The sequence below is a fragment of the Nomascus leucogenys genome, chromosome 24, assembly GCF_006542625.1.
Source record: "Nomascus leucogenys isolate Asia chromosome 24, Asia_NLE_v1, whole genome shotgun sequence".
In the NCBI taxonomy this organism is placed as follows: domain Eukaryota; kingdom Metazoa; phylum Chordata; class Mammalia; order Primates; family Hylobatidae; genus Nomascus; species Nomascus leucogenys.
The window spans coordinates 9,149,323-9,165,000 of record NC_044404.1 but is presented as its reverse complement, the minus strand read 5'-3'; the positions used below and the strand labels follow the sequence as shown (position 1 = coordinate 9,165,000).

At 48.8% G+C, this 15,678-nt stretch overlaps 1 protein-coding gene across 3 annotated transcripts in view; it reads right to left on the bottom strand.

Moving 5' to 3' along the window:
* The window catches only part of SLC45A1 (solute carrier family 45 member 1), a 28,028-nt gene extending 24,743 nt beyond the window's left edge, over positions 1 to 3,285 (bottom strand). For 2 of the 3 annotated variants that reach the window (XM_030805461.1, XM_030805462.1), the window contains exon 1: positions 3,190 to 3,282. In XM_030805461.1, the coding sequence (XP_030661321.1) occupies positions 3,190 to 3,267 (78 nt within the window). In that variant the 5' untranslated portion in view covers positions 3,268 to 3,282. Of the gene's footprint in view, positions 1 to 3,189 lie in introns of all 3 variants that reach the window. The other variant, XM_003274302.3, reaches the window with a different exon arrangement.
* Positions 3,286 to 15,678: the final 12,393 nt, after the last annotated feature.

Here is a 15,678-nt window from a genome sequence, read left to right as displayed (position 1 = left end):
AAGACATTTATGCAGCCAGAAAACACATGAAGAAATGCTCATCATCACTGGCCATCAGAGAAATGCAAATCAAAACCACAGTGAGATACCATCTCACACCAGTTAGAATGGCCATCATTAAAAAATCAGGAAACAACAGGTGCTGGAGAGGATGTGGAGAAATAGGAACACTTTTACACTGTTGGTGGGACTGTAAACTAGTTCAACCATTGTGGAAGTCAGTGTGGCGATTCCTCAGGGATCTCGAACTAGAAATACCATTTGACCCAGCCATCCCATTACTGGGTATATACCCAAAGGACTATAAATCATGCTGCTATAAAGACACATGCACACGTATGTTTATTGCGGCACTATTCACAATAGCAAAGAGTTGGAACCAACCCAAATGTCCAACAACGATAGACTGGATTAAGAAAATGTGGCACATATACACCATGGAATACTATGCAGCCATAAAAAATGATGAGTTCGTGTCCTTTGTAGGGACATGGATGAAACTGGAAAACATCATTCTCAGTAAACTATCGCAAGGACAAAAAACCAAACACCGCATGTTCTCTCTCATAGGTGGGAATTGAAAAATGAGAACTCATGGACACAGGAAGGGGAACATCACACTCCGGGGACTGTTGTGGGGTGGGGGGAGGGGGGAGGGACAGCATTAGGAGATACACCTAATGCTAAATGACGAGTTAATGGGTGCAGGAAATCAACATGGCACATGGATACATGTGTAACAAACCTGCACATTGTGCACATGTACCCTAAAACCCTAAAGTATAATAAAAAAAAATAAAAAAAAATCTTAAAAAAAAAAAAAAAGAGTAACTGACAGTTGCAAGTGATGCAAAAAACTGCAAAATAAAAGCCAATTCCAAAAAAAAAAAAAAAAAAAAAAAAAAAGAAATGGGGTTTTGCCATGTTGCCCAGGCTGGCCTCAAACTCCTGGGCTGAAGTGATCCATCTGCCTTGGCTTCCCAAAGTGTTGGAATTACAGGCATGAGCCACCATGCCCAGCCCCTGAAGTGTCTTTTTGAAAAGAGGAGCCTCTTTGAGCTCATTTGAAGTGGACTGTGTACACAGCCCACTTCTCTACCTGCAAGAGGACAACTCTACTGCCACCTCCGCCGCGCCCCACTGCAGCTTGTCCTAGCAGAAGGGAGAGCCTCACACACTCAATGAACTTCTTTCTAGCATCTGAACCAGGATTAAACCTAGTTTAATCCTGGCTCGGAAAAAGTCTTTACTAAGGATTCATCTTCAAATCTGGGGATCAGCATTACCATTTTTATTAAAACTACATTTAGTAAAAGCTGTTCACAAATGTTTATTATAAGAAGAATTTTAGAAACTCATTTTTGAGGCCAGGCACGGTGGCTCACGCCTGTAATGCCAGCCCTTTGGGAGGCTGAGGCGGGTGGATCACCTGAGCTCAGGAGTTCGAGACCAGCCTGGCCAACATGGAGAAACCCTGTCTCTACTAAAAATACAAAAAATTAGCTGGGCATGGTGGCGGGTGCCTGTAATCCCAGCTACTCCAGAGGCTGAGGCAGGAGAATCGCTTGAACCCAGGAGGTGGAGGTTGTAGCGAGCCGAGATCGCACCACTGCACTCCAGCCTGGGCAACAGAGTGAGACTCTATCTCAAAAAAAAAAAAAAAAAAAAAAATCCATTTTTTAAGGTTCCCATAAAAATGGGTGATAGTGGAATTTAAGATCATAAAATCTAATTTTCATACACAAATACAAACATTTGCCAGACCATCTTTACTGCACCATATGACCATTTACTAGGTCAAAAGGAAATCCACTCATCTCCCTGGATCCCCTGAAGGTTATACAGGGGGCCCACTGTGCTTCCAGAGTACAGAGGATGTTTAAAGTAACAGGTCCCTCAAACTGTGTTGTGGGAAGTTTAAGCGGCAAATGATTAATAAAAGTAATCAATGTCCATGTAGTTTGAATGCTTACAATGATCCTACTACCAGCTGAAATTTCCTCATTTCTTTCTTCTCTTTATGAAAATGGGCTCCCCCCACGGGGTTGCCTTGGGCCTCCTCCCTTCCTCAGGCGTATTTGCTTATTTGTTTATTTGAGATGGAGTCTCACTCTATCGCCCAGGCTAGAGTGCACTGGCACGATCTGGGCTCACTGCAACCTCCGCCTCCTGGGTTCAAGCGATTCTCCTGCCTCAACCTCCCAAGTAGCTGGGATTACAGGCATGCGCCACCACGCCCGGCTAACTTTGTATTTTTAGTAGAGATGGGGTTTCACCATGTTGGCCAGGCTGGTCTCGAACTCCTGACCTCAGGTGATCCACCCGACTCTGCCTCCCAAAGTGCTGGGATTACAGGCATGAGCCGCCGCGCCCGGCCCCTCATGCTTCTTTCTACCCATTCTCAAAATTCTTCAGTGAGGTCCTCCAGGACCAGGAAGGGGCTCTACGGACTTGGGAGGGTGCACTTAATAGGCTAGTTGCTGAATCGTGGCCGTTTCCCACTTTGCATCTCCGGCAGCTTGACCCCTACTCCAGGGCCAACTTTTCCCAAAAGCCCAGGCCAGGTGCAGCCTGAACGTGGCTTTCCTCCACCCCTGACTCTGCTTCCCTGTAAGAGCTGAAAAACATGCACGGCTGTCACTCTAGAAATAATTGGAGAAGTTGCTTATTGTCGAGGGCAGAAGGAGCTGAACGGCTTCCACCTCAGCGCGTTCCCCTTGGTGCTGACTCGCTCGGGAAAGGGGAGTCCTCGGTGCCCTCGCTAAGTAACCCTGGGATGCTGAGGGGCGTTGCCAGGCCCCTGGTCAACAAGAGGGCTCAGCCCCACGCAAGAGGTGAGCCGGGAGCGGATGACACCTGCCCAGGTGACCAGGGACCAGGCCTCCGGCTCAAGGAGCGCATCAGGAGCTGGGGCCAAGGCCGGGGTTTCCTCCCCTTGCCAGCAAGGATGAGAGCACCTGCCATCTGGCCGGCACCCTCCCCTGGGCCCGAGGCTGCTGCCCTCGGAGGGGCGAGACGGGGGAGCTCCGTGGACTCTGCAATTCATGAGACTTCCACGAGGAACAAAGGTCTCCGTACCGGCCTCGGGTCCCGATCTCGGAGCCCTGACTACCCCGGGGCCCAGGGCGCGGCGCTCCGGCAGGCACGGAGCCAGGGAGCGGGCGGAGGGCGCGGAGGAGACGGCGGTACCTGTGGGTGGAGACGGCAGGCATCCCTGTCCCCGCTGGGCTGCTGCCTGCCCGGCCGCGGTCCCGGCTGCTGCAGCATCACCCGGGGCGGGGCGCTGACGTCACGGCCGCAGCCTCCGCATCCGCGCGGGGCCCGGAGCCTTAAAGCGGCGCCGCGCCTGGAGCCCCGCGGGCGGGAGGGGAGCCCGGTGTCCTCCTGGGCCCTTCCCGCGGGAGGCCCGTCCCGGTGCTTCGCGCACGACGGCGCGGTCTGCAGGATCTGCCAGGATCCCCGAGGAAAACGTCCCCCCGGCCTCACAGTTCTCACCGTTTTCTTCTGATTTTCAAAGAAATAAACACATTTTCGTGTCTTCATGTATAAATGGATACCCATGTGTTCGCGGATACATGAATGCCGCAGTGCGTGTGCTAAGCCTGTGCCCATGTGCGCAGTGGGGGAGCCGGGCCTGCTGGAGGCTTCGCGACTCTGGGCCCGGAGCTAAGGCACTGGGGATGCCACAGAGAACAAGGCAAAGTTCCCGCCCCCGGGGGAAATTTGTAATGTAAATAAATACATAAATACTTTATGTATTTATTATTTATTTCCTTTTTAAAAATACAGAGAGACAGGGCCTTGCTATGTTGCCCAGGCTGGTCTCGACTCTTGGGCTCAAGTGATCCTTCTGCCTCAGCCTCCCAAAGTACAGGTGTGAGTCACTGCACCCGGCTGCATGACATTTAAGAGAGAGACACACACACATTAAACAAGACATAAAATAAATGGTATGTCAGAAGACGGCAACGCCCTAGAGAACGGGTTAGGGAGTGTGGGGCTGCGGAGGCGCTGGCCTTACAGGTTTTCATCAGGTTGTTGGTGAGTCCTCACCTCGAAGGTGACACTAGAAGGAGGACTTGCAGTGCAGGCCGGGCGCGGTGGCTCACACCTGTAATCCCAGCACTCTGGGAGGCCGAGACGGGCACATCACCTGAGGTCAGGAGTTCGAGACCAGCCTGGCCAACACGGCAAAACCCCATCTCTACTAAAAAGATAAAAATTAGCCACACTTGATGCTGGGTGCCTGTAATCTCAGCTACTCAGCTGAGGCAGGAGAATCGCTTGAACCTGGGAGGCAGGGGTTGCAGTGAGCTGGGATCGTGCCACTGCACTCCAGCCTGGGCCACAGAGTGAGACTCCATCTCAAAAAGAAAAGAAGGACCTGAGGAGCTAGGGGGGCCAGCCAGGCTGACGTGTGGGGAAGGTCATGCCAGGCACTGGGAAGAGCAAGTGCAAAGGCCGGAGGCAGAAGTGAACTGGGCTGAGTCCGATAATTATGGATCAAATACTTATGCAGCCGGTAGTGGAATTATAACCCCAGGGACGTGCTGCAGAGGGGAGGCACGGGGCCCTGTGGAAGTTTATAGTGGCGGATTCCACCCCACTGGGAGGGTCGAGGGCTCCTCAAGGAGCCCTGCCAGGCCGAGTGGAGAGAACAGCATGTCCCACACAGAGGGCTCAGAGGGCTCAGCACTGGCAGAGCTCCAGGAGGGGAGAGGGCCTGGAGGCACACAGCAAAGGCAGTGGAGGGGGACAGGGATGCAGAGGCCTGGGAAGGAGGTGGGGGCTGGGGAGGTGGGACAGGCCCAGGTGTGGCCTCTTAGGCAGTTGCCATTTTCTAAGAGCAAAGAGAAGCCTAGAAAGGTTTTATGTAGGTGAGCAGATGACATGAATCCTATTCATAGTTAGCAAAGATCATAAAGCTCAGAGTGAAAACGGATTGGAGGGAACCAGGGAACCACATGGGCACACTGGGTGGTCCAGGTGGGAGAGTCGGGGGTGTTGGTGGAGGGACAGAGGTGATGGTTTGGCCAGGGACTTAGGACTCCGTGATTGATTGAAGGTGAGGGGGTACAGGAACGGAGAGGGTGGTGCTAAGAAGTTTCTAGCTTGAGCAGTGAGGGAAGAGGGTGGATTCATGGAAGCCAGAGCAGGTGTGTGCTGGAGTGAATGCCATAGGTTTGCTTTGGGATCTGCTGAGCTTCAGGGCCTTTGCAGCCTCTAGGCCACTAGATACTTGGGTCTGGAGCTCAAAGATGCTCCTTTGTGAGTCCCCTGCACATGGGAGCTAATTGCAGGTGAACTTGGACCTCTCACTGCCAGGGAGAGGCGCAGGGCAGAGGGCCCCAGAGGACACCGTGGGAATTTCAACAGATCCTCCCCAGGCTGAAGAGAAGGAGCCATTGGAGGGGGCTGGTTCTGGCTTCTTTTATCTCTATAACGGTAATAGTTTGAAAAAAATACCAGTGTGCTTTTCTATTTTGCATGCAAGTGGCCTGCCATTAACTGATGACCTTTAACACCTGAGGGACTTAATGCAATAGAAGCTTACTTCCACATGAGATTGGCAGAAGTGTGCCTGATGGGTGGGGACCTCTGTGAAGCCATTCAGGGATCCCGGTTGCCTCCATCTTGCTCTGCCCTGGTGCACTGAGGGAGGAGCCCAGGCGGTGTGTGCCCGCGGGGCCAGGTGTGCAGGAGGCCCACGTTCCACTCGAATCCCATTGGCTAGGACCCTGCCACACAGCCACACCGGCCACACCCAACCCACAACAGGGCTGAGAGATGGGGCCCCTGTCCCCAGGAGAGGAGGAGGTGGGGGTGGGGAGTCTCTGGCTTCAACCGCTTCTGTAACTTTTAGCTACTTGCAGAGGGGAGAGAAGATGGAGAATGCTGAGAAAACTTAAAGATCATCTCGAGGTTCTGATGTTCACAACGGGATTTGCAGCAAGAGAAGAAGTTTGAAATCTAAGCATTGTTGAGAAAGAAAGGGATTTTGAAAATTCCTTTGACCTTTTTTAAACTTCCAAAGTGAGAACCTTCTAAGGCTAGAGCTTTTGCTTTTTAGCCCCTCCAAGTTCAGGGCAGAGAGCAGTGTTTCTCCCTAGGGGTACACAAGATTTCTCCTGTCTTGACAATAGGTCTAGACTGGGGGCCAGAGTGGAAGGGGCTGACAGAACATGCAGGAAAGACAAGAGACGCTCGCCCTTCCGGTCCTGGGTGTGGGGGGAGGAAGGCAGAGGGAGGAGGGACAGTGAGGGGGAGGAAGGTGGTTGGGGTGCATCCCAGCTCCTTTCTCCCTGCGCCTCAGCCCTGTCGTGGCAGAGTTTGCTCTGGGCAGAGCCCCCATACACCAACACAGTGGCCGCAGCCCGGCAGGGGGGTCAGAACAGTGGGGGCTCTAATTTGCCCTGTGAGGCTCCCGTGCTCCCATTCGGTGCCTGGATGCAGAGCTGCAGCTGCAATGGCCCCGTGGGGCAGGGACATGACAGGCAGGGGTGGGGGTACCCTCAGCCTCAGTGTGGGAAGGACAGCTGGGCCAGGAGGCTGGGTGGGAGGACTTTGGCAGAGAGACCTGGAGGGGTCTACAGGGCCAGCCAGGGCCCCAGGGAGGCAGAAGCCCCACCAACTCCACGGCAGGATCCAAGGAAAACGGGACTGCTGCAGCCCTGCCACATACACGGGGACCGGCAGGCAGCCAGGAGGGCACAGGAGCCCCTTCACTGCCCCAGCCCAGAAAGGAACAGAGGATGGAGACAGGACATGCGCAGTGTGAACCCAGAGAGACCCAGTCGGACCCAGAATAATAGGCTCCAACAGTGCAGAGGAGAGCTGGTGTGAGGCGGTGGAAGCCTGTCACCTGCCATCCCTGGGTGTCCACAAGGTGGTGGAAGAGTCCCACCTTTCCCAGGAGGCAGCGGGAAAACCTCGGAGCAGGAGGCGGGGAAAGGGAAAAGCTTTTCCTGACCTTGTAAAGATTCTTGGTTCTAAGGCTGGATTTTTCTTTCTACTTTGTGAACACACTTTTTCTGCAAAGCACGCAGCCAAGTGAATTTTTTGAATAATGTTATTTGTAATAACAGATCTCGTGCTAGTCACTGTGTTAAGGTTTTAACGTATTTTAACCTCATGTAGTCGTCATAGCTTTAGGAATGGGCATTATCTCCGCCATTTCTTTTCTATCCAGAAACCTGAGACTTGGACGGAGTAGGGTCATGACACAGGCAAGGTTGGAGCGGGAGAGCCTCCCAGGCCTTGGGGTCATTCCTCCATTTGTGCAGCGATTATTTATACAGCATCTGCCATCCTCTGGTGCGGGCGGGAGGTGGAATTCGGAGATGGCATCCGAATCCCCTTGGCCATGTTCTCAGTCCTCAACCTCCTCAAGGGACTGTGCCATCCCACTGTCTCTATCACCCCTGCCCATCCCATTCCCTGACTTACAACGTGGTCAGCTTGTGGCTCCCAATTCAGATCTGAGCAATGACAGACATGGGTGTGTGTGTGTACCTGTGTGTACAAAGTGTGTGCTGTGCAAACTTAGAGAAAGGTGCCTTTTCGGCCGGGCATGGTGGCTGAATCCCAGCACTTGGGGAAACTGAGGCAGACAGATGACTCGAGCCTAGGAGTTCAAGACCAGCCTGGGCAACACAGTGAAAGCCTGTCTCTGCCAAAAATACAAAGAATTAGCCAGGCGTGGTGGTGTGCACCTGTAGGTAGTTCCAGCTACTTAGGGGGCTGAGGTGGGAGGATCACCTGAGCTGGGGAAGTCAAAGCTGCAGTGAGCTGAGACTGTGCCACTGCACTCCAGCCTGGGCAAAGAGATCTTGTCAAAAAAACAAAAAAACACGAAGTGCATTCTCTTACATTATGTGGAGTTAATGAATTATTGGCGACCTGCAGTCAATATTTCTTCCCACTCTGCACATAGCCTCTGTGGCTCTGACGTGATCTAGACTCATACACACACACGAGCATGCACACATATGTGCACACATGCTCTCAGATATGTGCACATACAGGCACACATGTGCGCACACACACGCTCTTATACTCTCAGATATGTGCACACACATACACGCACGCTATTCCTATTGCCACGCCTTCACCTGGTGGGAGCCCAGCAGCCACCCTGAAACTTTGAGTTAGAATCCAGACGTTTTGTGTCCATATGAAAAAAGTCACAAAATTACAGTCCTGTAATGACAACACATTGCAAACTCCAGAGGACAGGGCCATCCAAGTCTTTTTTGGCGCCTCCTGCAACACCTGGCAGAGGCCAAGCACTGACACCCACATGCTTATTTACTCTACGTGGAATAGGATCGGTTGAAGTTGTGCGATTTGCCTGGGCACACATGGGCACACTGTGGGATAAAACAGATTGTCCTGGGCTGCCCTGGGCATGCCAGTGAAACTCCATTGAACCATTTCTGCAGGAAAATGAATTCTGATTTCCAAACGTGTGTCCTTCTTATAACGTACCTGTGGAAGCAAACCCTGGGCTTCAGATCTTCTAGAAGAACTGGGACAAGGGGGAATTAGAACCTACAGGGTCATGGTTGCACTCTGAGCTGAGCCGGAGCATGAACCCAGGGTCTAGACGTTGGGCAATGCTGGAGCCAAAGGGCGTCGGGCCACCGAGGTTCCAGAACTAAGGTGGTGGAATCCAGGCGTGGCTGGTACCCAGGCAGCTACAGCCTCCCTGTTCGTGGGCTGGGTAAAGCCTCATTGGGTCACACAGTTGCCAAATAAAATACAAATACCCAGTTAAATTTGAATTTCAGATAAACAGAGAGTAATTTTTATGCTCAGCATGTTCCAGGCAACATTTGGCATTCTGTATTCTGATTTGCTCCACTTGGCAACCTAATCGGGACAGCTCCTGGAACCAGGCAGAGGCAGCCACCAGAGAAGCTCAAGGCCCTCTGAGGCTCAGCCTGCTGCCCCATGCCTGGGAGCCCCCCGCCCCCCCGCTTTGATTTGCAATTCACCTGTGAGAACAGTCAACACCCAACATCCATAGAGAAGTCCCAGCCAACATCTGCTTTGGTCTGGAAAGAAGCAACTGCCAGACAATATGTGGCTGGGATCTTTAAAGTTCGAGTGGCTTTTGTGCTTTATCTGTTTGTTCAATTTATTAAAATTCTGAATCGACTAACCAGAACTTTCTAAACACTTAACTACTCATTATGCAACTAATAAAAGCATAAACATTTCAAATTATTTTAATCTTTGATCTTAATAACATCATGAATTATTAAACTTTTATATTATGAAATATGCAGAAAAGTGCACAAAACAATACAAACGCTCAATGATTTATCACACACATGCAACCCCCAGCCAGGCCTAGAATAAAATAGAAGAGAATATCCCTAGAAGCCCTCTTTACACCATCCGTAGTGCCAAACCTTTCTCCTCTCAACCCCTGCCGAGAGCTCATCCCTATTCTGGCTTTTATGTTCATTGCTTTCTGGCTTTTTTCTATAGCATGTGTCTTAGTTTGGATTCCCCCAAAAGCTGTTAGTTTACTGGGGAAGTGATCCCAGGAAGCAGAAAGAGAGTGAGACGGGGAAGAGGGAAAAGCTAATAAATTTATGAATGACCAAGTCTTCCATGTAAGTAACCGGGGCTCAGTCCAGCTCGGAATCTATTTCTCACAATTCTAGAGGCTGAGAAGTCCAAGATCAAAGCATGACAGTTTCAGTGTTTGGTGAGGGCCCAATTCTTGGTCCATAGATGGCCATCTTCTCACTGTGTCCTCTTACCTGGTGGAAGGAATGAGATAATTCTCTGGGGTCTCTATGATAAGGGCACTAATCTCATTAATCAGGTTCTGGTGAGGCCTCTCTTCCTAGTTTGTAGACAGCTGCCTTCTTGCTGTGTCCTCACATGGTAGAGAGAGAAAGAGAGGGAGAGAGAGAGAGAGCAAGCAAGCTCTCTGGTGTCCTTTTTTTTTTTTGAGATGGAGTCTCACCCTGTCATCTAGGCAACAGAACTAAGCAATGTGTTCAGTGCAATTGAACAACTCTGATGCAAGCTCCATGTTTCCTGGTGGACTGGAAACTGTGCCATCCACACAGTGATCCTGAAAGCTACAGTGTCCATCCCTGAACTGTAAGGTTTAGTTTAGCCTTAAAAAAAATACTGTATATAAATGGAATCAGAAGTATGTATTCTCCTGTGTCTAGTTTCTTTTGTTCATCTTGACTTTGAGAGTCTTCTGTGTTGTTGCATGTAGTTAGTTCTAGTTCATTTTCATAACTGTGTGTGTTCCATTACATGGATATACCTTCCGATATTTATCCATTCTCCTACTGACAGACACTTGGGCTTGAGGCTTAACACTCTTTACGATTGATATAGATAATGCTGCTATGGACATTGTTATACACATTTTTGGTGTATGGATGTAGGCATCTCTGTTGGGCATATACCCAGAAGTGGCATTTGGGGATAAATATATGTTCACCTTTAGCAGGTAATGTCAGTTTCCCAAAGGGTTGTACTAATTTACACTCTCAGCAGTGAGTATAGCTCACTCACTTACACAATTTGATATTGTTTGTCTTTTACTTTCTTTCTTTTTTTTTTTTTTTTGAGACAAGGTTTTGCTTTGTCGCCCAGGCTGGCGTGCAGTGGCACAATCTCAGCTCACTGCAATCTGCAACCTCTGCCTCCTGGGTTCAAGTGATTCTCCTGCCTCAGCCTCCCGAGTAGCTGGGATTACAGGTTCACGCCACCATGCCCGGTTAGTTTTTGTATTTGTAGTAGAGATGGGGTTTCGCCATGTTGGCCAAGCTGGTTGCGAACTCCTCAAGTGATCCTCCCGCCTTGGGCTCCCAAAGTGCTGGGATTACAGGCGTGAGCCACCGTGCCCGGCCTTCTCTTTTACTTTCAGCCATCTGGTAGATGTACACTGGCAGATAATGACAGTTATAATTTACATTTCCCTATGAGTAATGAGGTTAAGCACCTCTTCATGTTTATCAACTGTCTCAGTATCTCCTCTGTAAGGGGCCTAATCAAGCCTTTTGCCCGTATTTCTATTTAGTTGTCTGTCTTCTTTATTGATTTATAAGCCTATGTTGATGTGTTGTGTATCTGGATACAAGTCCTTCAGACATCTTTTTTTTTTTTTTTTTTTTGAGACAGGGTCTCGCTCAAATTATAGAAAAATAGCACATCTAAACATGAAAAGTAAAACAATAAAATTTCTAGAAGTTAACATAGGACAATATATTTATAACCTTGAAGTAAGAAAATATTTCTTAAGTAGGGCGGAAAATACCATACCATTGATCAACTGGACCACATTAAAGTTAAGAACTTGCAAAGGGGCCGGGAGCAGTGGCTTACGCCTATAACCCGAGCACTTTGGGAGGCCGAGGTGGGCAGATCACTTGAGCTCAGGAGTTCGAGACCAGTCTGGGCAATATGGCGAAACCTTGTCTCTACAAAAAATACAAAAATTATACCAGGCATGGTGGTGCGTGCCTGTAGTCCCAGCTACTCAGGAGGCTGAGGCAGGAAGGTTGCTTGAACCTGGGAGGTCAAGGCTGCAGTGAGCCGAGATTGCATCACTGCACTCCAGCCTGCGTGACAAAGTGAGACCCTGTCTCAAAAAACAAACTTTAAGCATTTGAGAACAATACATTGATTTGAGAAGAACTGAAACTTTTGCATATTTTCAATCTATGAGCATTATATATGGATCTCCAGCTATTTAAATCTTTTAAAATTTCTTTCAATAATATTTTATAGTATACAGGACATAGGTACAAAAACTACAAAAATTAGCCAGACCTGGTGGTATGTGCCTGTAGTCCCAGCTACTTAGGAGGCTGAGGCAGGACAATCGCTTGAGCCCAGGAGGCGGAGGTTGCAGTGAGCTGAGATCACGCCACTGCACTCCAGCCTGGATGACAGAGCCAGATTCTGTCTCAAAAAAAAAAAAATAAAATTAAATTAAAAAATGTAAAACCCACAATTTCATTGTGGTAAATTCTTGTATTTATTATTGAATGATTTGCTTTGCTAACGTTTTTCAGAGACTGGCCTGCTGTAATTTTCCCTTTTAGAAATGTCCTATTGGGTTTTGGTTTCAAGGTCATGCTTGTCTCATAAATTAGAGAGAGCTTCCCCTTCCCTCCCTTGATTTTCTTCTCTTTCCAGGAAGGATTCGGGTAAGATTGGCATTATATTTTTGTTAACTGTTTAGAAGAACTCATCAGTGAAGCAGCTGGGACCAGAGTTTTCTTTGTGGAAAAATTTATAATTGTGAATTCGATTTCTTTAACAGTTATAGGCTATTCGGATTTTGTATTTATTTCCTTCCTTCCTTTCTCTCCTTCCTTCCTTCTTTTTTTTTTTTTTGCCTCACTCTGTTGCCTAGGCTGGAGTCCAGTGGCGCGATCTTGGCTTACTGTAACCTCTGCCTCCTGGGTTCAAGCGAAAGTATTTTTTGATAGAGACGGCGTTTCTACCAAAACCCTACCAAAGCCTACCATGTTGGCCAGGCTGGTCTCAAACTCCTGACCTCGAGTGATCCACCTGTCTTGGCCTCCCAAAGTGCTGGGATTATAGGCATGAGCCACTGCGCCCAGCCAGATTTTATATTTCTTTTTGTGATAGATTGGTGATATGTGTTTTCCAAGGAAATTGTCCACTTCCTCTTAATTTTAATTTTGGCACAAATTTCTAACCTTTTAAATGTCTATACGAGCTGCACGGTTGTTTATACGATGGGCCAAGTTGTGTCCCCACAAAATTCATACATGGAAGTCCTAACCTTCAGTACCTGACTGTATTTGGATCTTCAAAGAGGGAATTAAAGTACCTTTATAAGAAGGGGAGATTGGGACACAGACAAACACAGAGGGAAGGCCCTATGAAGACACCGAGAAGATGGTATCTACAAGCCAAGGAGAGAGACCTCAGGAGAAACCAACCCTGCTGATAGAGCTTGGCTATGGGTCCCCACCCAAATCTCACGTCCAGTTGTAATTCCCAGTGTTGGAGGAGGGACCTGCTGGGAGGTGACTGGATCATGGGGGCGGACGTCCTCCTTGCTGTTCTCTGGACAGAGTTCTCACGACAGTTGGTTGTTTGAAAGTGTCTAGCACTTCCCGCTTTGCTCTCTCGCGCTCCTGCTCTGACCATGTGAAGATTGTGCCTGCTTCCCCTTCGCCTTCTGCCGTGATTGTACGTTTCCCCAGGGCTCCCCAGAAGCAGAAGCCTGTACAGCCTGCAGAACTGTGAGCTGATTAATCGTCTTTTCTTAATAAATTATTTAGTCTCAGGTATGTCTTGATAATAGTGTGAGAACAGACTAATACACCTGTCCACATCTTGATCTCAGACTTCCAGCTTCCAGGACTATGAGAAATAAATTTCTGGTCAGGTGCGACGGCTCATGTCTCGGCACTTTAGGAGGCTGAGGTGGGCGGATCGCTTGATCTCAGGACTTTGAGACCAGCCCGGGCCACATGTTGAAACCCCAAAAGGAAAGAAAAAGTGAAAAAAAGTGAAATAAATTTCCGTTGTTTAAGCCACTCAGCCTTGGGTACTTTGTTATGGCAGCCCTAGCAAACTCCTAATATTGATTATTTAGGAGTGAAATTTACTTAAGGCGTTCTCTCTTTTTTCTTGATCAGTCTTGCCAGGGGTTTATCATTAATGTCTCTTCAAAGAACCAGAAACAGGCCGGGTGCGGTGGCTCATGCCTGTAATTCCAGCCCTTTGGGAGGCTCAGGTGGGTGGATCACCTGAGGTCAGGAGTTCGAGACCAGCCTGGCCAATATGGTGAAACCTCGTCTCTACTAAAAATATAAAAACTAGCCTGGTGTGGTGGCAGATGCCTGTAGTCCCAGCTACTTGGGAGACTGAGGCATGAGAATCACTTGAACCTGGGAGGTGGAGGTTGCAGTGAGACAAGATCACACCTCTGCACTCCAGGCTGAGCAGCAGAGTGAGATTCTGTCTCAAAAAAAACAAAACAAAAAACAACAAAAAAACCAGAAATAATAATAATACAGATAACGTGTTCATCCTCTCTATTTTATGCTTATTTTCTACTTCATTAATTTCTGCTTTTATCTGTATTATTTTCTCCTTCAGCTTTCTTTGGATGCAATTTGCTGTTTGCTTACTAATTTCTTAAGATGAAAGCTTAGGTTGTTGACTTTCCAGCCCTTCCTCTTTTCTTTTTTTTTTTTTTTTTTGAGACAGGGTTTCACTCTGTTGCCTGTGCTGGAGTGTAGTGGTGTGATCTCAGCTCATTGCAGCCTCCACCTCTGAGGTTCAGGTGATCCTCCCACCTCAGCCTCCCAAGTAGCTGGGACTACAGGCACGAGCCACCATGCTCAGCTAATTTTTTGTATTTTTAGTAGAGACAGGGTTTTGCCATGTTGTCCAGGCTGGTCTTGAACTCCTGGGTTCAAGGGATCCTCCCTCCTAGGCTTCCCAAAGTGCTGGGATTACAGGTGTGAGCCACTGTGCCTGGCTGACTTCCTCTTTTCTTTTCTTTTTGTCTTTTTCTCTCTCTCTCTCTTTTTGTTTTTGTTTTTGAGACAGAGTCTCACTGTCACCCAGGCTCGAGTGCAGTGACACGATCTTGGCTCACTGCAACCTCTGCCTCCCAGATTCAAGTGATTCTCTCGCCACAGCCTCCTGAGTAGCTGGGACTACAGACACATGCCGCCACACCTGGCTAATTTTTTGTATTTTAATAGAGACGGGGTTTCACTGTGTTGCCCAGGCTGGTCTCAAACTCCTGAGCTCAGGCAATCCACTTGCCTCGGCCTCCCAAAGTGCTGGGACTACAGGCATGAGCCACTGCACCCAGCCTCACTTAGATATCTTATAGGCACCTCAAATTTATCATGTCCAAAACCAAACCCTTGGCCAGGTGTGGCAGCTCATGCCTATAATTTCAGCACTTTAGGAGGCCAAGGCAGGAGGAGAATTGCTTGAGGCCAGGAGCCTGGGCGACAAAGCAAAACCCCATCTAAAAATAAATAAATAAATAAATAAATAAATACATGCATGCTGGGTACCGTGGTGTGTGCCTACAATGCCGGTTACTTGGGAGGCTGAGAAAAAAATTAAAAGAACAAAACCAAACCCTCAACTTTTTCCCTCACATCTGCTCCTTCCTTAGTTAATCACCAAATGAAACTTAGAGGATACTTAAGAACCCACAAGGCTGGGCGCCGTGGCTCACGCCTGTAATCCCAGCACTTTGGTAGGCTGAGGAGGGCAGATCACTTGAGGTCAAGAGTTCGAGACTATCCTGGCCAACACGGTGAAACCCCATCTCTACTAAAAATACAACAATTAGCTGGGCATGGCAGCGCGTGCCTGTAATCCCAGCTACTCAGGAGGCTGAAGCAGGAGAATTGCTTGAACCCAGGAGGCAGAGTTTGCAGTGAGCCAAGATCGCACCACTGCACTCCAGCCTGGCAAGAGAGCTAGACTCCGTCTAAAAAAAAAAATTAGCCTGGTATGGTGGCACATGCTTGTAATCCCAGCTACTTGGGAGTCTGAGGTAGGAGAATCGCTTGAACTCGGGAGGCAGAGCTTGCAGTGAGCCGAGATCGCAACATTGCACTCCAGCCTGGGCAACAGCACAAGACTCCCTCTCAAAAAACAAAAAAAAACTCTCAGAAATGT